At 37.6% G+C, this 23,597-nt stretch overlaps 1 protein-coding gene across 2 annotated transcripts in view; it reads left to right on the top strand.

Moving 5' to 3' along the window:
• The first annotated feature begins 3,556 nt into the window (after positions 1–3,556).
• VPS13A (vacuolar protein sorting 13 homolog A) overlaps positions 3,557–23,597 on the top strand; it is a 266,873-nt gene continuing 246,832 nt past the window's right edge. For both annotated transcript variants that reach the window (XM_028090366.2, XM_028090367.2), the window contains exons 1-2: positions 3,557–3,763; positions 22,194–22,237. In XM_028090366.2, the coding sequence (XP_027946167.1) occupies positions 3,664–3,763; positions 22,194–22,237 (144 nt within the window). In that variant the 5' untranslated portion in view covers positions 3,557–3,663. The remainder of the gene's footprint in view (positions 3,764–22,193; positions 22,238–23,597) is intronic.

Genomic DNA, 23,597 nt, shown 5'->3' on the forward strand with positions numbered 1-23,597 from the left:
AACTTGTTCCAATTCTTTGCTGCTATAAAAAATGCTTTAATGAATGTTCTTGTGGTGATAGCTTTTTAAATTTTTGTGTTTTCTTAGAGTAAATCACTAGAAGTGGGATTGTTGAGTCAAAAGTCATATATATGAATACGTATGTATGAATATATCTCTGTATCATAAATCAGTTTACATTTTTACCAACACTGTCTGAGTAAAGTTCTTATACTTTACTCAACCTTTTACTTATATCTCCTTTTCAACAAATTCATTTTTTTTTAAGGGCAACAAATGCCCTTTTCAACAAATTCGTTTGGAACACATAAATCCAAATAACTTTTAATTGTTTATAATTTTTAAACCGTTAATTGAGATGGGAGCACAGGGCTTTGTGAGGCTGGATCAGTAAAACTTTTCCTATAGGATGGCCATCTTCTAGAACTGTTCCTCCAGGAGCTGAACGTGTTTGGGAATGTGGTCTGCTTCAGTGGCTTTGCTATCTGGCCATCCAGCCTGCTCCCATAGTGCTGACCTCACATGGGGAATGAGGTCAGGACAAGCAGTACACAAACGATATCTACTTGTGGACAGAGAAATTAATTAGGAGAAAAAAATGTCCACGATAACTACCAGCATGCCAAAACTTCAAAGATGGAAAGCTGTGGCTTGTAAAGTAAGCATAAGACAGCAAATCCTACTTGAAAGTTAGGGATTTATTGGAAGGTTGGATCATATTGCAGTTAGGGTTCACTCAAAATTTTTTTTTACATCTCATCAAACAATGTTTTAATTATGATCCGGAGGACAAAAAACACCTTACACTGATACATTCCCAAATTTGAAACTTGGAACACTTTTTTTTGGTAGTCCTCAGACTTATTTTTCAAGGTCCAACAGGTATTTGGTTTAATGGCTTAGTAAGTGAAATTATCTTTTACGTGATGACATTACTATATTTTTGCTTACAAATTTTCTCAGATGGAGTAAGCAACAAGAGGACTGACTGTAAAATCGTACCTTTTAGTAATTAGGAAATGTTTGTTCATGATATTGCACCTAACACTAGATAAGAATTCAGTTACAATATGCATCCTCTTATTTATTTCTAAGACTTGCTCAGTAGAATTTCTTTCATTACTCTCTTTGTCAATGAAATGCTTATAGTTCTAAATTTTCAACAGTTACACTCCTCTTTCATCCAATTCCAGAGGATTTTCTGGGATTAGAGAAAACTAGTATGAAGTGTTTGCAAGCTATTTAAGATGTATCTTTGGACTGAGTTCTGGAGTTCTTGCACTTTAAATTTATGGTGCTAGATTTAGTAGTGGAATTTGTAGCTTCTATCTGGCTTCTTCTAAACAATACGACAGTAGCAAAATACCTAATTATGGGCTTTTCCCTTTTCTGGGCATTTCAGCCTCTATCAGTTTCTATGTACGGGTTTCTATGTTAGTTGGGGGGTGGTAGAGCAGAGTCAGTAAGAAGAACCAGGTTCCAGCTCTGTTTCTGCAGAACATTAGTTATGTCACCTTGGATTGATCCCTAACATCTCTGCTTCATGCTTGTCAAGATCAAGAGATTGAATTGGTGACAAAATAAAGACCCTTCAAATATGAAATTGTATGAAAATAATTTATGAACTCATGTAAAACAAGATTTTACACTGCTTTTTTGCCAGGCATTCTTATTTGCAAAGGCAAACCTTAAGCCTTAAAAAAAATTGGGTCACTACATACAAAAAGTACTAAATGATACAGGAATTAGCAGAAAGTCATCAGAGGCATTATTTATTGGTGATACTGTTAACCTTAAAAATAAAATTGCCAGTTATTTTACCAGCAAAAGATGAGTTTATTTGGGAACAGCAGAGAATTACAATGTAGGACAAGCAAGCTACCTCAAAACCTTAGGCAAGTCTAACAAAAGCGAGATGCATTATTTTATGGGGGAGAAACTTGGGAGGGTTTTTTTTTTTTTAAAGATTGTATCTGTTTATTTGAGAGAGAGAGAAAGAGCACGCAGTGGGAGGACAGGGAGGGGCAGAGGGACAAGCAGACTCCCTGCTGAGCAGGGACCCTGACCCAGTGCTTGATCCCAGGACCCTGAGATCCTGACCTGAGCAGACAGCAGATCCTTAACTGACTGAGCCACTCAGGCTCCCCAGGAGGGGTTGTTTTGAACAAAAGTCATTTGGAGAGAAGCAGGATGAAAGTTTCTCATCACCTGAGTTGCAGGGGTAATTGATTTCTTATAGGAGATGCAATGTACCTCTTTCCCTGTTGGGGCCTGTAATTGATGATTCTTTCCCCTTGAGATTCTTCTGTTAAGGGTCTATAATTGACGATTCTTACTGTGATCGATATTGAGTGCTAAGGCTCCCTAGCTTTCCCTTCTAGCCTTGCCAGTCCCCTTGAGGTATCCATTTAATGTTCAGGATGCACAGAGAAAAAGTTCAAAGTACATTCCTACATCTTAAAATCCTTAAGAGGGTGGCGATTAATTATAGTTTTCCATACTTCATATCCAGCATCTCTGTGAGCTCAGGCATTTGGTCCCATTTCTTATATAAGACCAAATGGGGGTGGGAAGGGGCTGAAAGAGCTTTAATTATTATTTAGTTTAGTTAGGTCAGTCATTTCATAAGCCTCAAGGGTTGAGTGTAGGTATCACAGTATTTCTTGAAGGGCGCTCAGCAGTTTCTGGGCTGGCTGACTCTCTAATTCTGAATCTGAAGGGGCTTTCTATAGGATGAAAGGAGGCTCCCTGTGAATAACGACCAAAAAAAGAGCGCCATATCAGATGCAGGGAAGGAGGGCGTGGCATTCCAACGCCGAGTTTACTCCTCACTGCCCTCTCCCCACCTTCCTGGCACGATTTGCAGCTGGGTAAGTCACCCGACGCGCATCGTGGCCTCGCGCTCCCAGCACCGGGCGGGGCAGTTACAGGCGTCCCCACACAGGCGGCCGGATGCAGGAACCTGTAATAATGTGGGGGGGGCTCCCTAGGACCCTCCCTTGAGACGCCTGCGGCCTGACCGCGAAAGGACTGGAATCTGCCCACGCCAGGCTCAGGTGCAGGTCCTACTGGTCCGCGTGCGGGGTCGCCTCCACTGTAGGGCGACGGGCGTTCCCTGGCCGGTGTAACCGAAGCACCCGGCCCGGCCCCGCCCCCATCCCCGCCCCCATCCCCGCCCCCATCCCCGCCCCCATCTCCGCCCCCATCTCCGCCCCCATCTCCGCCCCCGCCGCCGGTCAGGACACCGTGCGTCCGGTGGGGGCGGGGTCGGGGAAAAAAACTGGCCCTCCCTACGCTCCTCCCGTTGCCTGGTGACGGGGAGGAGGCGGGGCCAACGAGTAAAAGGAGGCGGGTTCTACACGGAAGGGGCAGGCGTCAGAGAAGCGGCCGCGCAGCCGCCCTTGCTCCTCTCCCGCAGGCGCGCCCGGGTCGGCGCCGTGCTTCGCCCCCGCCCTGGAGTCCGCCCTGCGCACGCGCGGAGGGATCGGCCGCCTCCGCCCCTCGCAGGGCTCGCGGCGCGCTGCGTGTCCGGCGTCCGGGCAGATATAGTCGGAGCTGCCCGGGAGCCGGTGAACCGAGCGGTCTCGAGGGAGGGCGCGGGAGTTCAGGCGCTGGAGGAAGGACCGCGGGGGGCGGCTGCCGTGTCCACCGCTGCTGAGGAAAATGGTGTTCGAGTCGGTGGTCGTGGACGTGTTGAACCGGTTCTTGGGGGACTATGTGGTGAACCTGGACACGTCCCAGCTCACCCTGGGCATCTGGGGAGGTAACGAGACCGCCGCCGCCCCTCAATCTCGTTTTCCTCCCGGCCCCTGGTTGCCGGAGCCCGGCTGTGCTTTCTCGGGGCCTCGGGCCCCTCGCTCGCCCGGCGCCACCACCTGCCGCCGCCTGCCTCGGGGTTAAATTACGTAAAGCCAGGCGGCAGTTCCACGGCCTTTACCCTCAAGTTGTTTGTATTCTGGCGGGAGGGGGTTGGGGTCGGGGGTGCGGGATAAAAAGTGCCCCTTTTCCGAGCCGGGCGGCTGAGGGGACCCGCGGCAGACTCCGAGGGCGTGGGAGGGGGGGTAGATCGCGCCCAGGCGACCTTCTCTGCCCGTCGCCCCGCGCTGCCCGGCTCAGGTGTGCGGGGCGTAGGGGAGGCCACGAGACGCCCCCGGGCTCGGTCTTATCCCTGTCATGCTGTATCCCCTGGGGTTATGACTAAGGCTCGGGAGAGCCCACGGAGTGGCGCACGTTGCCTCGCACGTGAAGGCAGGGCGCCGGCGACCGAAGACGCCCTCTTCCTTCCCTCCTTCCCCAGCCCGGGAGTGTGGCTAAACCGTGGTGTCTGCTCGGCACCCCTTTCTGGCCACCCGGGCTGGATTCGGGTTGCTGTCCTGGCTTCTGCTGATAACAGAAAGCGAAACTCATGTGCACAATTAACTCGGATGGTTGGCTGGCTATTTTCCGTTCACAGCCTGACCCAGGAGCGCGTCACGTTTGTAAGGCTTTGGGATTTTGTGGGTCAGAGTGAATTTTTTTTTTTTTTTTTAAGAAACTAGGTGCGCTGTGCAACGTCTCAGACCTATAAAAGACGGGGATGAACATGCCCTTAGGTTGCTTAAATGAAGGACCGAAACTTTGTATCCCTGTACTCTGGTGCGCTACCTTATGTGGAGCGTCATTATTAGTGCTTCCAGCTGTATTCTGCCCCCTTTATTTTAAGCACCCGTTGTAAATTGGATTCCTTTTGCGTACGAAGTGAAGCTCCTAGGCCAAAGTTAGAGTTAATTTTTTTTTGGACTTAACTGTTAATATGCACACACTTTCAGCCCTCTTCTAAGATATTTATCTTGATTTTTCTCCTTTGTGAAAGTGTGAGTAGATAATTAGTTTGATAGAGATAACCTCTTGTTAACTGCTTTTGGTATCTAGTACCATGATAGAGTCAGACTGCAAGAACTAGGGGCTAGCTCTGCATCTCTGACCTGTTATCAGAAACTTGAAGATTGTTTTATTCTGCTTCTCATTTGCAGAGTAAAAATAATACAGTTTGTCTTCACACACCACAGAAGGAAGCCTTGAAAACATTTTGTAGTGTGCTTTGATCTGCAGTGGAGGGTTGCTTCTGCATTCAAGGCGGAGGTTTGTGTAGAGTGATTTATGGGTGAATTTAAAATTTGTATACAGTAAAATTCACTCTTGTGACGTACGGTCTGTCTTTCTTGACAAGTGCAATGTCGAGGAATGTATCCACTATCACAATCATGTTAACAAAAAGTTCCATTAGGGTGCCAAAATTCCCTCTGCTGCCCCTTTTCAGTCCACCCTTTCCAGCCCCCATATCTCCTGGCAACCCCTGATCTGTTTCCATCCTTCGAGTTTTTTGTCTTTTCTAGAGTGCCATATAAATGGAATTATATGGTGGATAGCTTTTGGGGGTCTGACTGCTTTTACTTAATTTCACTTCTTTCACTTCTTATGTAAAATGAATTTGAGAGTCACCCATGTGTTATATGCATGTGTTTCATTCCTATATATATATATTTTTTTTCATTCCTGTATTTTTGAGTGATATTTTTTGTGTGGATGTGTTGTAAATGTTTGATGGTTTCCCTTTCTGGCCATTATGAATAGAGCTGTTAATAAACATTCATGTACAGGTTTTTGTGTGAACATAAATTTTTATTTCCCTTGGGTTAATACCTAAGTGGGATTGCAAGGTCTTATGCTAAATGACCATTTGATTTCTGTGAAACTGTGGAGCTCCTTTCAAAGCGGCTTTACCATTTTGCAATCTTAGCAGCATTGTATGAGTGCATAGTTGCTCTACACCTTCAGTAGCATTTAGTATTGTCATTTAAAAAACTTTTTTTTAATTCTAATAGGTATATAGTTCTAAAGTATTGTAGTTTCATTTGCATACCCTTAGTGATTAAAGATGTTGAGCATCTTTTCGTGTTCTTTATTGTTTGTATAGTTCCATTGGTGAAGTGTCTGTTCAAATCTGCTTGTTTAAAATTTTTCTATTGAGATTTAATTTACATACCATTAAGTTCACCATTTTAAAAATATTAATGTAGTTCACATACAATATTATATTAGTTTTAGGTGTGTAACAGTGATTAAACAATTCTAAAGTTATGAAATGCTCACCATGATAAATGTTGTCACTCTGTTGTCTTACAACATTATCACAGTATTTACTGCATTTCATCTGCTGTACTTTTCCTCTTGAATTTACCCTTCTAAAATGTACAATTAAGTGTTTTTTCATGTAGTCACAAAATTATGCAACTATCACCACTAATTCCAGAACATTTTCAGCACCCCCGAGTAAACCTCATCTCCACACCCTTTAGCAGTCGCTCAAGTTCTCTCCTGATCCCCCGAACCCCACCTCCAGCAACTACTAATCTACTTTATGTCTCTGTGGATTCACCAGTTCTGGACATTTCATTTAAATGCAGTCATGCAATGTAGGTGGCCTTTTGTTTCTGGCTTCTTAAAATTATTTTTTTGAGCTTCATGTTGTAGCATGTATCATTTCTTTTTATGACTGAGCAATATTCCATTGTGTGAATAGATTACATTTTGTTTATCCATTCATCAGGTGATGGTCATTTAAATTATTCCTACTTTTTGGCTTTTATGAGTAATGCTGCTGTGAACATTCATATATACAAGTTTTTGGGTTTTTTTTTGTGTGTGTGGGCATATGTTCTAAATTTTCTTGGGTGTATGCCTGGGGTAGAATTGCTGAATCATATGGTAACTGACTTTTTACAAACTCTTTACTGAAGTATTTTCTTTTTTTTTTTAATTTTTTTATTGTTATGTTAGTCACCATACATTACATCATTAGTTTTTGATGTAGTGTTCCATGATTCATTGTTTGTGCATAACACCCAGTGCTCCACGCAGAATGTGCCCTCTTCAATACCCATCACCAGGCTAACCCATCCCCCCATCCCCTCCCCTCTAGAACCCTCAGTTTGTTTTTCAGAGTCCATCGTCTCTCATGGTTCGTCTCCCCTTCTGACTTACTCCCCTTCATTCTTACCCTCTTGCTATCTTCTTTTTCTTTTTTCTTAACATATGTTGCATTATTTGTTTCAGAAGTACAGATCTGTGATTCAGCAGTCTTGCACAATTCACAGCGCTCACCATAGCACATACCCTACCTAATGTCTATCACTCAGCCACCCCATCCCTCCCACCCCCCACCACTTCAGCAAACCTCAGTTTGTTTCCTGAGATTAAGAATTCCTCATATCAGTGAGGTCATATGATACATGTCTTTCTCTGATTGACTTATTTCACTCAGCATAACACCCTCCAGTTCCATCCACATCATTGCAAATGGCAAGATCTCATTCCTTTTGATGGCTGCATAATATTCCATGTGTATATATACCACATCCTCTTTATTACTGAAGTATTTTCTTGTTAAGTGTTGAAAGTTCTTTACATATTATGGGTATGAGTCCTTTGTCAGGTAGGTGATTTGAAAATTTTTTCTTCTATTCCAATTCTGTCTTTTGCAAAGCAAAAGTTTTCAATTTTGATCAAGTCCACTTTAGCAGAAACTTTTCATGAGTCATGCTTTGGTGTATCTATGAAATCTGCCTTCCCTGAAGTCACAAAGATTTTCTCCTATGTTTTCTTGTGTAGAAGTTTTATAATTTTATATTTAGATTTCTGATCCATTTTTGTATGAAGTGTGGTATAGGTTGAAGGTTGATGTTTATTTGTTTGCATGTGGATGCAAATGTCCAATTGTTGCAGCACCATTTGCTGAAAGGAATATCCTTTCTCTGGGGGCGCCTGGGTGGCTCAGATGGTTAAGCGTCTGCCTTTGGCTCAGGTCATGATCCCGGGGTCCTGGGATCGAGTCCCGCATCAGGCTCCCTGCTCCTTGGGAGCCTGCTTCTCCCTCTGCCTCTCTCTCTCTCTCTCTCTCTGTCTCTCATGAATAAATAAATAAAATCTTTAAAAAAAAAAAGGAATATCCTTTCTCCATTGAATTATTTTTGCACTTTTGTAAAAAAATTGGACTTTATATTATATGGGTTTATTTTTGGATTGTAATCTGTTTCGATACTATGTGTGTCCATTCTTTCAACAGTACCACAGTTGTCTTGATAACTCTAGCTTTATAGTAAGTCTTGAAATCAGGTAGTATGATCCCTCTAACTATGGTGTTTATGAAATTTTTAAAACAAATCAGTGTTTTATGTATAGAAGTTGGTTATATATTGATAAGTGAAGCTTCAGATAATCACTTTTAGTGCTTAAAAATCCTTTTGAGAATTTAAAAAGCAGTAATTTTGATAAACTTAAAAATACTGGAAAATTTCAATAATAGAAACTAGATGCTGCTTGGGAAAATTGTTAAAGACAATTATTTTTATGGTCTAATGTTAGAAGGACCTATTGGTTTTAAATATATGCTTTTGCTAGGTGTCTAATAATCCAGTTGATTTCACTGTTCGCATATTAATAGTGTTAATTAGTATTCAGGAGTTACATGGGTGTTTTCAAACCTGATAATTGGTAGTGCCCTGAAAATTTGTTTCTGAGATGATCTTTTGGAAATTAGAATCAATTTTTCCTTGGAAACATTGTTATATATGAATGAAGAGTTCCTAAAAAAAAAAATCTATGTAATGTAGCAGAACAGTGCTACTATAGTGGCCCCTACAGGAAGTAGACTGAGTGCAGGAAGAATCTATTTTGTGAGGGGGAAAGAGGAATTGAACTTTATCTCACACTTTTGGTGAATTTTGATGTTGGTATACTTTTTATGCACTGCTATTTATAATTCTCCACCCTTTTTATATGTCATCTACTTAGGGAGGTAGTAGTACTTCATAGACAGTTCTGAGATTCATCTTCCAACTTTTCTAAGCAATCTCGAATTTCATGTTTCCTTCAAGAGCTAGCATCAAAATCAGCCATATGTGCTTGTTACAGATACAGATTTCTGAACTGCTGTCCAGAGATTATAATTCATTTATGTGAAGTAGTACACCAAAATCTTTTTTTTTTTTTTTTTTTCCAAACAAATGATACAGGATTGTGATGCACAGCTAGGTGCATTTTTAGAGTACTTTCAGGGCAAAAGTATTAGAAATTCAGAGGCAGAAGCAGTGTGATAGAATTATCATTTGTAATGCAAGGAATACCTGTACTTTATAGCTCCTCCTTCTATAGTCTTCTTTCACCTCTTTCTCTCTTGTTTTCTTTAAAATTGTAGAACTCCTAAATTTGCAGGGTTTTGTTTTGTTTTTGTTTTGTTTTGGTGGTGGCTGTTATACCCGACATTGTTATGTAACATTAGAAACTTGGATTTCTTTTTTTTTTTTTTTTTTTTACCTAGCATATTTTGTTTTTGAAATGTTGCTCTCCCAGTTTTCTCTTTATAGTAGACTTTAATGTGCAGTGGCTTCCTATTGGCCTACCCCCAGTATACCCCAGGGGCTCTGTAGGAAGATGAAGACTCAGGGCACAATTCCTTTCCCTCTTCTTTTCAGCTTCATTATTTTCCATAGTTTTATCTTCCGTATCACCTATTTATTTTTTTGCTTCTTCCACTGTCATTGTGATTCCATCCAGTCGGTTTTGCATCTCAGTTATAGCATTTTTTATTTTGGCCTGACTAGTTTTTAGGTCTTCTCTTTTTGCAGCAAGGATTTCTCTGGTGTCCTCTATGCTTTTTTCAAGCCTGGCTAGTATTCTTATGACTGTTGTTCTAAGTTCTTGTTCAGATGTATTGCTTCTATCTATTTTGAGCAAGTCCCTGGCTGTGATTTCTTCTTGATCTTTCTTTTGGGGAGAATTCCTCCATCTTGTCATTTAGGCTAAGTTTCTGTCTTTTGCATGTTATGAAAGCTTGTTATGTTTCCTGCTCCTGAGAGTAATACTGTATTTAAAAGGGGTGGTACACTGTCCAGGGCCTGGTGCTTCAGGAAGTGTTTTCTGTTGTATGCTGTGTGCACTCTCCTGCTCTGTTTTGGCTGCCCTTTCCCACAGGTCAGTCCTCTGTAGAGTTCTTCCTTACTTTCACTGGGGAGTGTTTGGGTCTTTAACTAGGTGTGCTTTGATTTGTTTATTAAGATAAGCCTTACAGCCACCACATTCTCTCTCTCTAATTGTGCAGATTGTTTTCTTAATCTTCAGATCAATTTCCTAGTTGTTCAAAATGATTTGATGCCAGATCAGCTACGTTCAAAGGCCAAGGCAAGCCCAGGGCCTGCATCTTAACTCTTTCCACTCAGGGCACAATTCCTGATTTGAAGGAGTCCTTCTGTGATAGGAATATGCTGGGGGAGCCAAACAAATGTTTGTTGAAGTCTAGTGTTAATTGCTGATTCTAATTTCTTAAATATTATTTTTAGCTTTATGTTTTGAGAAACTTTCATAGAATGTTAGAGCTGAAAGGGAATATTTTATTATGGAAAGTGTTCAGACATACAGAATGTTTCAAGATTTTACAGTCCATATACCTACAATCTAGATTGTACTACTAATTTTGTATTAATAGCTTTATTGAAATAATTGACATGGTAAAATATACATATTTAAAGTCTACAGTTAGATTAATCTTGATATATGTATCCTCTTGGGAAACAGTCATCATGATCGACATAAGAGAAGTATCCATCATACTTAAAAGTTTTTTTTGCCCCATATCTAGAGGCATCCAGTTTTCTCATTTTGTTGTTGTTCTACCATACATATCTCTATTCCTGGTTTGCTGAAAGTTTTTTTTTTTTTTCTTCTTCAAGAATGTGTGTTAGGTTTTATAAAATGGTCTCTCTCTGTCTATTGATATGATCCTAAGATTTCTCTTCTTCAGTCTGTTGATGTAATGGATTACATTAATTGATTTTTTGGAATGTTGAATGAGCTTTTCATACCTAGAATAAATCCCACTTGGTCTTGGTATATAATTATACATTGTTGGATTCAGTTTGATATTTTGTTGAGGATTTTTGCATCTATGTTCACTGAGAAGTAGTGGTCTGTAGCGCCCCCCCCCCCCCCCCACAACATGTTTATCTAGTTTGGGTAATGTTGACCTCCATAAATGAGTTAGGAAGTGTTCCCTATGCTTCTGTTTCCTAGAAGAGATTGTAGGGGCTTAGTATCATTTTTTCCTTAAATGTTTGGTAGAATGTTAGTGAAACCCATCTGGGCATTATGCTTTCAGTTTTGAAAGATTATTAATTATTGAATCAATGTCTTTAATAGATGCAAGCCTATTTATATTTTTTTCTTGTGTGAGTTTTGCTGGAATATATCTTTATAGGAATTGTAACTTGTGGACATGTTTGTATTCCTTTATTATCCTTTTAATGTCTACTGGATCAGTAATGAAGGCCCTTCCTTTCATTTGTGATATTAGTAATTTGTGTCTTTTTCTTTCTTAATCTGGCTAGAGGGTTACCAGTTTTATTGATCTTTTCATAGAACCATCTTTTGCTTTCATTGGTTTTTCTCTTGATTTTTCTCTATTGAATTTCACTGATTTCTGCTCTAATTCTTATTTTCTTCTGGTTACTTAGGATTTAATTTGCTCTTTTTCTAGATTCCTAAGGTGGAAACTTAGATTATTGATTTTAGATCTTTCATCTTTTGCCTTTTTTAAAAAATATATCTTGAGAGAGAGAGTGTGCGTATGAGAGAGAGAATGTGCAAGTGTGAGCAGGGGAAGGGGCAGAGGGAGAGGGAGAGAGAATCCTAAGCAGACCACACGCTGAGCATGGAGCCAGAGTTGGGGCTCCATCTCACAACTCTGAGATCACGACCAGAGCTGAAACCAAGAGTTGGTTCCTCGAACTACTGAGCCACCCAAGTGCCCCTTTTCTTCTTTTCTGATATATGTATTCAGTGGTGAATTTCTTTCTAAGCCTTGATTTGCATGTCCAATTTTGAAAACTATTTTCATTTGATTCAAGATACTTTACAGTTTCTTTTGAGATGACTTCTTTGGCCTATGTGTTATTTTAAGTTAACATTTATTAAATCTTCAGATATTTTGGGAGTTTCTAGCTTTTTGTTACTAATTTCTAGTTTAATTCCATTGTAGTATGAAAGCAGATTTTGTATGACTTTTATTCCCTTAAATTTGTTAATGTATGCTTTATGGCCCAGAGTTTGGTTTACTGTGGTGAATGTTCTGTGTGAGCTTGAGAAGAATATGTATTCTGCTATTGTTATAAGAAGTGTTCTACAAATTTTAATTAGATCTCTATTTTTAGTTTGTCTATGCCTTTATATTTAGAGTGGGTTTCTTGCGGACATTTTCTTGTTGGGTTTTGTTTTGTTTTAGCCACTGTATCAAGTTTTGTCTTTTAATTGGTATATTCAGACCATTTATATTTGAAGTGATTATTGATATATTTAGGTTAGTGGATATCTCTTGTATTTGTAGTTCTTTTCTCTTTCTTGCATGTATGTCTTTGCTTTTTAAAATCTTCCCCCTTTTCTGCCTTTTCTGGTTTTAATTGAGTATTTTCTATAATTTTATTTTTTCTCCTCTTTTTTTTTTTTAAAGATTTTATTTGACAGAGAGAGACACAGCGAGAGAGGGTACACAAGCAGGGGGAGTGGGAGAGGGAGAAGCAGGCTTCCCGTTGAGCAGGGAGCCTGATGTGGGGCTCAATCCCAGGACCCTGGGATCATGACCTGAGCTGAAGGCAGACGCTTAACGACTGAGCCACCCAGGCACCTCTATTTTTTCTCCTCTTCTAACATATCAGTTATACTTCTTTAATTGTTGGGGGGGGTTCTTGGAATTACAGTATACATTTAAAACTAAGTCTAATCAAAACTACATTGCTTCATAGTAGTGGAAGTACATTATAAAGAGTTTGCCATTCCATTCCTTTTGCTGCTTATGACATTGCTGTCATTCATTTCACTTATCCATAAGCTGTACTTACCCAATGCACTGTTGCTATTATTTTGGATAGTGTTCCATTAGATCATTAATAATGAGGAAAATAAAAGGCTTAATTTTTTTTTCCTTTTCTAATAAAAAGGAATTGTAGATTCCTTTTAGATCCTGTAGATCTGGAGTTTCTGACCTATATTGTTTTCCTTCTCTGAAAACTTTTAGCATTTCTCTTTCTTTCTTTCTTTCTTTCTTTTTACTTTTAGCATTTCTTGCAAGGGAGGTCTAGCAACAAATTCCATCAGTTTTTGTTTGAGAAAGTATTTCTTTTTTACATCACCACTTAAAAACATTGTGGTAAAATACAACGTAAAATTAATCATCTTAACAATATTTTCACTTTTAGGTGTACAGCATATTGATTCAACAATTCTGTACATTACCTGGTGCTCACCCTCAATATAGTTACCATCTGTCACCAAACATTTCTGCAACATTATTGACTATATTCCCTGTGCCATGCTTTTCATTTCTGTAATTTCTTTATTTTATAACTGGAACTCTGTACTTAATTGCCTTTATCTGTCTTGCCCGTGCCCCTCCCCCCACACCTACCTTTCCTCTGGCAGCCACCAATTTGTTATCTGTATTTAAAAGTCTTTTTGTTTCTTTGTTTTGTTTTTTAGATTCCACATATGTGTCTTCCTCTGATCTGTTTCACTTAGTATGATATCCTCTGGGTCCATCCATATTGTCGCGAATGGCAAGGTCTCATTCTTTTATATGGCTGAGTAATATTCTGTGTGTATATGTGGGTGGGGCTGTTATGTATCCATTCATCTGTTGGTGGACACTTGGGTTGCTTCCATTTGTTAGCTATTGAAAGTAATGCAATAAATGGTGCATATATCTTTTAGAATTAGTGTTTTTGGGTTTTTTTATAGTTTTCAGAGTATAGGTCTTTTCTTTTTGGTGCAATTGTAAAAGGAATTGTTTTCTTAATTTCTGCTGTTACTTTGTTATTGTATAGAAATTCAGTAGATTTCTGTATATTAATGTGTCTTGCAAGTTCACTGAATTCACTTATCAGTTCTAATAGTTCTTTTGGTGGAGTTTTTAGGGTTTTCTGTATACAGTATCACTTTCTCTGCAAGTATTACTTCTTCCTTACTAATTTGAATGCCTTTTATTTCTTTTCCTTATCTGATTCCTGTAGTTAAGAGTTCCATTATTATATTGAATAAAGTGGTTAAGAGTGGAAATCCTTGTCTTGTTCCTGATCTTTGAGGAAAAGCTTAGTTTTTACCAGTGAGTATGATGTTAGCTGTGGGTTTTTCATATATGGCCTTTATTATGTTAAGGTATGTTCCCTCCAGATCTTTGTTTTATTGATAATGGGTGTTGCATTTTGTGAAATGTTTTTTTTTTTTCCCCTGCATTTACTGAGATCATCATAGGACTTTTATCCCTTCTCTTGTTAACATGATATATCACATTGATGGATTTGTGAATGTTAAACCACTCTTGTATCCCTGGAATAGCTTAATTGTGGTCAGTGATTTTTTTTAAGGTATTGTTGGATTTGGTTTGCTAGTATTTTGTTGAGGATTTCTGCATTGCTGTTCATCAGTAATATTGGCTTGTGGTTTTCTTTATAGTGTCAGGGTGTTGCTGGCCTTGTGGAATGAATTTGGAAGTTTTCCCTTCTATTCTGTTTCTTGGACTAGTTTGAGAATAGGTTATTAACTCTTTAAATGTTTGGTGGAATTTACCTGTGGAGCCATCTGGTCCTACGCTTTTGCTTGTTGGGAGTTTGTGATTGCTGATTCAATTTCATTACTAGTCATAGGTCTGTTTAGATTTTCTATTTCTCATTTAGTTTGGAAGATCGTAGTTTTTAGTAATTTATTGATTTCTTCTCAGTTGTCCAATTTGTTGGCATGTAATTTTTCATTATATTCTCTTATAATCCTTTGCATTTCTATGGTGTCAGTCATTTTCATGTTAGCCATTTTTTTAGGGTACAGTTCAGAGGCATTAAGTGTATCCATATTGTTGTGCAACTATCACCACCATCCATCTCCAGAACTCTTTTCATCTTGCAAAACTGAAACATTGTACCTATTGAAGAATAACTACCTATATCTCCTTCCTTCAGCTACTGGCAACTATTATTCTATTTTCTCTCTCTATGAATTTGACTATACTAGGTACCTCCTATAAGTGGTATTATATTTGTCCTTTTGTGTTTGGCTTATATCAAGTATGAGGGTAATGTCTTCGATGTTGATATGTTACAACATATATCAGAATTTCATTCACTTTTAAAGCTGAACAATATTTTATGTGTATATCACATTTTGTTTCTCCATTCATCTGTAAATAGACACATGGGTTGCTTCCACCTTTTGGCTCTTGTGAATCAGGCCCTACAAACAGTGAGCAAATAGAATTTGAGTCCTAGCTTTCAAATGTTTTGGTATATACCCACAAGTGGAATTGCTGGGTATTTCTTTTTAATTTTTTGAGGAAGAGTCATACTACTTTCCAGATGTACCATTTTACATTTTCACTGACAGTGCAAAAGGTTCTAATTTCTCCACATTCTCAGAAACATTTGTTATTTTCTCTTTTATTTGTAGTAGCCATCCTCATGGGTGTGAGGTACTATTTCATTTTTTTTTGACTTGCATTTCTCTGATGATTAGTGCTGTTGAACATCTTCTCATTGGTTAATGGCCATTTATAGGTCTTCTTTGGAAAAATGTCTTTTGAAGACCTTTGCCATCCTTTAATTGGGTTGCTTTTTTTTTTTAAGTAGAGTTGGCGTTCTTTATATATTCTGGATATTGACCTTTTATCAGATATTTGATTTGCAAATACTGTTGCCTTTTCACTGTTGATAATGCCCTATGATGCATAAAAGTTTGTAGTTTTGATGAAGTCTAGATCATCTTTTTGTTGTTTCCTGTGCTTTTTGGTGTCATATCCATCCAAAAGAAATCATTGCCAAATTGACTACCATGGAATTTTTCACTTATGTTTTCCTCTTAGATTTTTATAGTTTTAGATCTGAAATTTGAGTCTTTGATCTACTTTCAGTTAATTTTTGGATATGGTGTATGGTAATCCAGCTTTATCTTTTGCATGTGAATATCGTTTTCAGTGTTTTTGGTGGCATTTCCAAATTTGAGTGATCTTGGCAGCCTTATCAAATTCATTTGCCTGTATATGTGAGGTTTTATTTCTCAGCTCCCTCTTCGTTTCTGTTGGTCTATGTGTTTGTATACTGGTGCTACACCGTTTTGATTACTATGTTTTTGTATTAAGTTTTGAAATCAGGAAGAGTGAGACTTCCAGTTTTCCCCCCCCCCTTTCTAAAAAGATTGTTTTAACAATGGGGGTGTCCCTTGTGATTTCACATGAATTTAAAAATGGATTTTTTATTATTTCTGCAAAAAATATTGGGATTTTAATGTGGATTGCATTGAGTCTGTAGTTTGCTTTGGGTAGTATTGTCTTCTTAACAACATTCAGTCTTGCAGGCTATGAACATGGGATGGATGTCTTCCTGGTTATGTATGTGTGCCTTTAATGGCATTCGGCGATGTTTTATAGTTTGAAGGTACAAGTCATTCACCCCTTTGGTTAAGTTTATTCCTGTTTTATTTTCCATGCTATTTTAAATGGAATTGTTTAATGTTTATTTTGGACTACTTAGTGTAAAGAAACACAACTGATTTTTGTGTTTTAATTTTGTATCCGGCAACATTGCTGAATTCATTTATTCTAACATGCTTTTTTTTGATGGGAAATTTAGGGTTTTCTTCATATAAGATTATGTCGTTGGTGAATAGAGATAATTTTACTTCTTCCTTTCCAACGTGGATGCCTTTTATTTCTTGTCTAATTGCTCTGGCTAGGACTTTCAGTACGATGTTGAAGGAAAGTGGCAAAACTGTGCATCTTCATCTTGTTGCTGATGAGAAGATTCGTTTCTCACCATTGAATGTGATGTTCACTGTGGGCTTTTCATATGTGGCCTTTATTATATTGAGGTTGTTTCCTTTTATTCCTAATATGTTGAGTGTTTTTGTCAGGAAAGGGTATTGAAATTTTTTGAATGCTTTTTCATTGAGATGTGTTTTTTTTCCCTCCCCTTCATTCTGTTAATGTGGTGTATTGCATTGATGTTCTAATATGAAAACATCCTTGCGTTCCAGGAATAGTATTGGGTCATGGTATATAATCCTTCTAATGTGCTGTTGAATTTTGTTTGCTAGTATTTTGTTGAGGGTTTTTGTGTCAATATTCATTGGGGGTAATGATCTGTAATTTCCTTGTAGCATCTTTGTCTCTGGTATCAGATTTATGCTGACCTCATAGACTGAGTTTGGAAGTATTTCCTTCTCTTTAGTTTTTTTTTTTTTTTTTTTTTTTGGAAAAGTTTGAGGAGGATTGGTGTTCTCAAATGTTTGGTAGAATTCATAAGTGAAATCATCTTGTCCTAGACTTCTGTTTTTGGGAGGTTTTTGATCAGTGAGTAAATCTCCTTACATATTATAGGTCTGTTCAGATTATCCATTTCTTGAGGATTCATTAGTAGTAGGGTATGTTTTTCTAGGAATTTATCCATTTCATCGAGGGTATCCAATTTGTTGATGTACAGTTGTTCATAGTACTCTTAAAATCTTTTATTTCTCTGTAAAATCGATAGTATGATTCCCTCCAATATTCCTGATTTTAATTGTTTAATTCTTCTTTCTCTTAGTTTATTAGCTAAAGATTTTTGAGGAACCAATTTTTGATCTCATCAGTTTTCTCTGTTGGGTTTTCTGTTCTCTATTTTAATTATCTCTGTTCTAAACTTTATTCTTGTAGCTTTGAGCTTAGTTAATCTCTATTTCTTTAAGGTACAATTTAAGGTTTTAATTTGGGCTGTTATTTTTTAATATAGACAGTTACAGCTATAAGTTTTCCCAGGACCGTCTTTGCTGCAGCCTATAAATTTTGGTATGTTGTGCTTTCATTTTAATTTTCCTTAAGTTCTTGTGATTTCTTCTTTCTCGTGATATCATCTAAGGATTTCAATCTCTTAAAATTCAGATTGTTGTTGTTGTTGTTGTTTTTGCCTAATACATGACCTGTCCTGAAGAATGTTTCATGAGCACTTGAGAAAATTGTGTATTCTGCTCTTGTTGAGTAGAGTGTTTCATGTATGTTTTATTAAAACATACATGTTTTGTTTCCTTCTTAATCTTCTGTCTGGTGGTTCTATCCATTATTGAAGTTGTGTGCTAAAGCCTCCTACCATTATTGTAGAGCTGTTTCTTCTTATTTGTCAGTGTTTGCTTCATATTGTGCTCTGGTGTTTGGTGAATATGTGTTTATAATTGGCATGCTATGTTTATAATTAGTGAATTGACACTTATTATATGATGTTCCTCTTCATCTCTTACAATAGCTTTTGACTTTAGTCTGTTTTGTCTAATATGTGTACAGCCATATCTGGTCTCTTATTATTTGCATGGGAAATCTTTTGCCATTTTTGCACTTAAATTTTAACTATGTATGTTCTTAGAGCTGTAGGGGCATCATGTTTTGTTTGGTTTTAAATACATTCTGCCTGTGTCTTTTGAATGGGGAGTTTAAACTGTTTACATTTATTTCTTTTCAAATTTTTATTTAAATTCCAGCTCACATAGAGTGTAATGCTAGTGTTAGGTGGAGAATTTAATGATTCATCACTTATATGCAACACCCAGTGCTCCTCACAAGTGCCCTCCTTTATCCCCATCACCTGTTTAACCCATCCCCCTGCCCACCTCCCCTGCAGTAACCCTCAGATTGTTCTCTGTAGTTAATAGTCTGTTTCCTGGTTTGCCTATTTTTCTTGTTTTTTATTTATTTTTTTATCCCTGTTTTCATCTGTTTTCTTAAATTCCACACAAGAGTGAAATCATATGGTATTTGTCTTTCTCTGACTTATTTTGCTTAGTATACTACTCCCTAGCTCCATCCATGTCTTGCAAATGGCAAGATTTCATTCGGTTTTATGAATGAGTAGTGTTTCATTGTATATGTGTGTATATATATGTTTATATGCATATAGACACACACACATACACACTCATACACATACACCATATCTTCTTAAACTGTTTACATTTAAAGTAATTACTGATAGGAAAGCCTTACTATTTTCATTTTGTTAATTATTTTCTGCATGTCTTATAACTGTTTCATGTTTTAACTTTCTTCCTTTGTGTTCATTTTTTTTGTGTGTGTGTGACCCGTTTTGCTTTCCTTATTTCCTTTTTGTATATTCTGTAGATTTATTTTTGTGGTTCTGTAGGAATTACATATAATACCTTAACGTAAAAGAACGTATCTTAAACTGATACCAACTTTAATCCCAAACAATAACTTTACTTTTATAACTTACCTTCCCAACTTTGTTATTGATGTAACAGATGACATTTTTACACATTATGTACCTATTAACATAGACTTACAATTCTTAAGTTTTTTGTTTTTTAAATGAAAGAGTTGAATTTGATTTAAATTTCAAAAATAGAGAATAAAAAATGGAGTTACAAAGTAAAATTATAGTAGTAGTTTTCATATTGTCCATGCACTTGCCTTTCCTGGAGAACTTATATTTTCATATAGCTTTGAGTTACTGCCTAGCATCCTTTTTTTTTTTTTTTTTTTTTTTAAGATTATTTGAGAGAGAGCATGTGCATGCACATGAGTTGGGGGGGAGGCAGAGGAAGAGAATCTTCAAGCAGATTCCCCACTGAGCACGGAGCCCAATTGTTGGGCTCATCCCATGACCCATGAGATCAGGACCCGAGCTGAAACCAAGAGTCAGACACTCAGCTGACTGAGCCGCCTAGGTGCCCCATGCCCAGCATCTTTTCTTTTCAACTGGAAGGACTCTCTTTAAGGTTTCTCGTAAGACAGATCTGTTAATGAGCTCCCTCAGCTTTTGTTTATCTGAGAGTATCTTAAAAATTTTTTTCCTCATTTTTGAAGTAGATATAATACCTTGTTGAATATAATGTTCTTGGTTGGCTTTTTTTTTTTCTTTCACCACTCTAAATATATCATTTTCTGTAAGGTTTCTGCTGAAAAATCCACTGATAGTCTTTTTGAAGATCCTGTGTAGATGTCAAATCACTTTTGCTTTTAATACTCACTGTTGTTGATGATGTTTCTTGGTTGAGATTCTTGGTTTTCTGTATACATATCTGTCCTCAAATTTGGGAAAATTTTGGATGTTACTTTTTCAACTAAGCTCTCTGCCTGTGTCTTTCCTCCTTTTGGGACTCTCATAATGCATATTGATCCATAATGCATACTTACTTATGTCTCACAAGTCTGTTTCCCTCGGTTCACTTTTTTTTTTTTTTGGCCATCACTACATTTTCAGATGACCTGTTTTCAAGTTTGTTAGTTCATTCTTTTGTCTGTTGGAGTCTGCTTTGGATGTTCGCTGGTGAATTTTTCAATTCAGTTATTCCTTATACCTTTGTCGGGGAATGTGTGTGTTTTTCTCTGCTTTTTTTCAAGATTTTTCTTTTTGGAGGCGCCTGGGTGGCTCAGTTGTTAAGCGTCTGCCTTCGGCTCAGGTCATGGTCCCAGGGTCCTGGGATCGAGCCCCTCATCGGGCTCCCTGCTCCGCAGGAAACCTGCTTCTCTCTCTCCCACCACCCCCCCCCCCGCTTGTGTTCCCTCTCTTGCTGTCTCTCTGTCAAATAAATAAATCTTTAAAAAAAAATTTTTTTTCTTTTTGTTGTTGTTGGCCTAATTTACATATAACATTGTGTAAGTTTAAGGTGCACAACATATTGATTTGCTACAGTTGTATATTGCAGTATGATTATGATGGTAGCTTCACAACACGTCTATCCTGTCACATAATCATTTCTTTTTTGTGGTGTGAACATTAAAGATCTAGTGTCTTTGCAACTTTGAAATATATAGTACAGTATTGTTGATATAACGCACTGTGGTATGCATTAGATCTCCAGAACTTAATCATCTCCTAGTTGCAAGTTTGTATCTTTTAACGTAATTTCCCCAGTTCCCCCCACATCCTAGCCCCTGGTAACCAGGATTCTCCTCTCTGTTTCTGAGAGTTCAGGCTGTTTAGATATTACATATAAACAATACCATATCGTATTTGTCTTTCTGTGTCTAAGCATAATGCCCTCGAAATCCATCAGTGTTGTCACAAATGGCAGGATTTCGTTCTTTTTCATGGCTGAATAATTTCCATTGTGTGCATTTATATCAATATCATATCTTTATCCATTCATCTGTTGATGGACAGTTAGGTTGTTTCCATATCTTGGCTATTGTGAATAATGCTACAGTAAACACTGGAGTACAGATAATCTTTTCAAAATCCTGTTTTTTTTTTTTTTTTTCCCTTATACCCAGAAGAGGTATTTCTGGATCATATTCAAGTGTTTTATTGTTTTGTTTTAGTTTTTGATTTTCTGTAGTTTGGTTATGATATGCTTAGTTGTAGATTTTTTATTTCCCTGACTTGTGTTCTCTTAGTTTTCTGGATCTGTGGTTTGGTGTTTTTATCATTAATTTTGGAAATTTCTCAGTCATTGCTACTTCAAATATTTATGTTTCTTCTCTGTTTTTCCTTTTGGTATTCCTGTTATGCATATGTTACAGCTTTTACAGTTGTCCTACAGTTCGTGGACATTGTTATTTTTTCTTTTACTTTTCTCCTTGCATTTCAGATGGGGAAATTTATATATATGTATCTTCAAGCTCACTGATATTGGATCTTACAAATTTCCACTTGTTTGTTGCAAATATATTTATAAATACAGCTCATTTTTTTGCATATTTGTATTTTATGCAGCTTTACTAGAGTCCTGTTATCTGTATAAGTCTGCTTAAAATGTTTGTTTACATTACAGTGGGCTATAACCATTAAGGTCCTGGGATCGAGCCCAGCGTTGGGCTCCCTGCTCAGTGGGAAGCCTGCCTCTCCCTCTCCCATTCCATCTGCTTGTGTTCCCTCTCTTGCTGTCTCTCTGTCAAATAAAAAAATCTTAAAAAAAAAAAAAGAACAAGGACATCTCATAACCCACTTTAAAAGAATATGGATAAACATACGATTTTAGACTAAGTTGAAGAATGAAGGTGAGCTAGTAAGATTATAGAATATTTTGTTTTCTGTTATGCACATTATTTATGATTTTTCATTTATGACATTTAAGGATGAAGTATGCGTTTTCAAAATGAAAAATATTTTAAATATTTAATTTTACTTTTTAAATCTTAGGAGCTGTGGCCTTGAAGAATCTTGAAATTAAAGAAAACGCTCTGGTAGGTTTTTGTTTTTGTTTTTTTTCCTCTTAGGTTCTATTTATTTTAGAGAGTGTAAGGTGGTGAGGGGTAGAGGGAGAGGGAGAGAATCTCCAGCGTATTCCCTGCTGAGTGGGTAGCCTGATGCATGGCTTATTCCCATGACTCTGAGATTGTGACCTGAGCCGAAATCAAGAGTCAGACACTTAACTAACTGAGCCCCCCAGGCATCCCTCTGGTAGGTCTTGAGTATAAAAAATGTGTAATGTTAGAGCATTTATAAATATGTAGACTTCTTGATTTACTTTGTCATCTTAAATTATTCAAGCTTTGAGAAAACTTTTTGAAAATAATTTTTGCAAAATGTGGATTTTACAAAGTGGACTTTTCATCTCCTTAAAACCACAAACTGGTAATTTTCCCTATTTAAAAATATTCCTAATTCTTTTCTTTCTATATGATTTTAAATGGTTAATTGATCTTTCTAATAGTTCTCAAGTTTTGTTTTTTTAATGCTGTGGTAATTATGTTTTTACCCAAGAATTCAGTGATACTAATTACATTTATGATGTTGTACAGCTATCAACCAATATCTTTTTCTGCAACTTTTACCTTAGGTCAGAGGGAACCCTATGACCCTTAAGAAATAAGTCCCCATTCCTGTTCTGTGTAGATCCTGTTAACCTCTAATCTACTTTCTGACTCCCTGAATTTGCCTATTCCATGTAGCTCTTATAAATGGAATCATGCTATGTTTGCCATTCGCTGTTCAACATATTTCACTTAGCATAATTCCTTTAAGGTTTGTCCATGTTGTTTGTATCAGAACATTACTTCTTTTTTATTTTTTATTGTTATGTTAATCACCATACATTACATCATTAGTTTTTGATGCAGTGTTCCATGATTCATTGTTTGTTCATAACACTTAGTGCTCCATGCAGAACGTGCCCTCCTCAATACCCATCACCAGGCTAACCCATCCCCCTACCCTCCTCCCCTCTAGAACCCTCAGTTTGTTTTTCATTACTTCTTTTTGTGGCTGCATAATATTCCACTGTATCTATAAGCAACATTTTGTTTATCCATTCATACATTGATGGATACTCCAGTTGTTTCTGCCTTTTGGCTCTTTGAATAATGTTGCTGTAACATTGGCAGTACACATGTCTGTTCGGTTACCTACTTTCAGTCCCTGTGGGTAAATGCCTATTAGTGGAATTGTTGGATTTTATGGTAATTTTATGTTTAGCCTTTTCAAGAACTGTTACTGTTTTCCACGGTAGCTGAACCATTTTATATTCCCCTCACCAACACATGGAGTTTCCAGTTTCTCCACATCTTTGCTAATATTTACTTTTTAATGTTCTTTTTAAAAAAA

The sequence above is a fragment of the Eumetopias jubatus genome, unplaced genomic scaffold, assembly GCF_037043125.1.
Source record: "Eumetopias jubatus isolate StellerSeaLion01/CBP00866 unplaced genomic scaffold, mEumJub1_p1.0 scaffold_15, whole genome shotgun sequence".
Taxonomy (NCBI): Eukaryota; Metazoa; Chordata; class Mammalia; order Carnivora; family Otariidae; genus Eumetopias; species Eumetopias jubatus.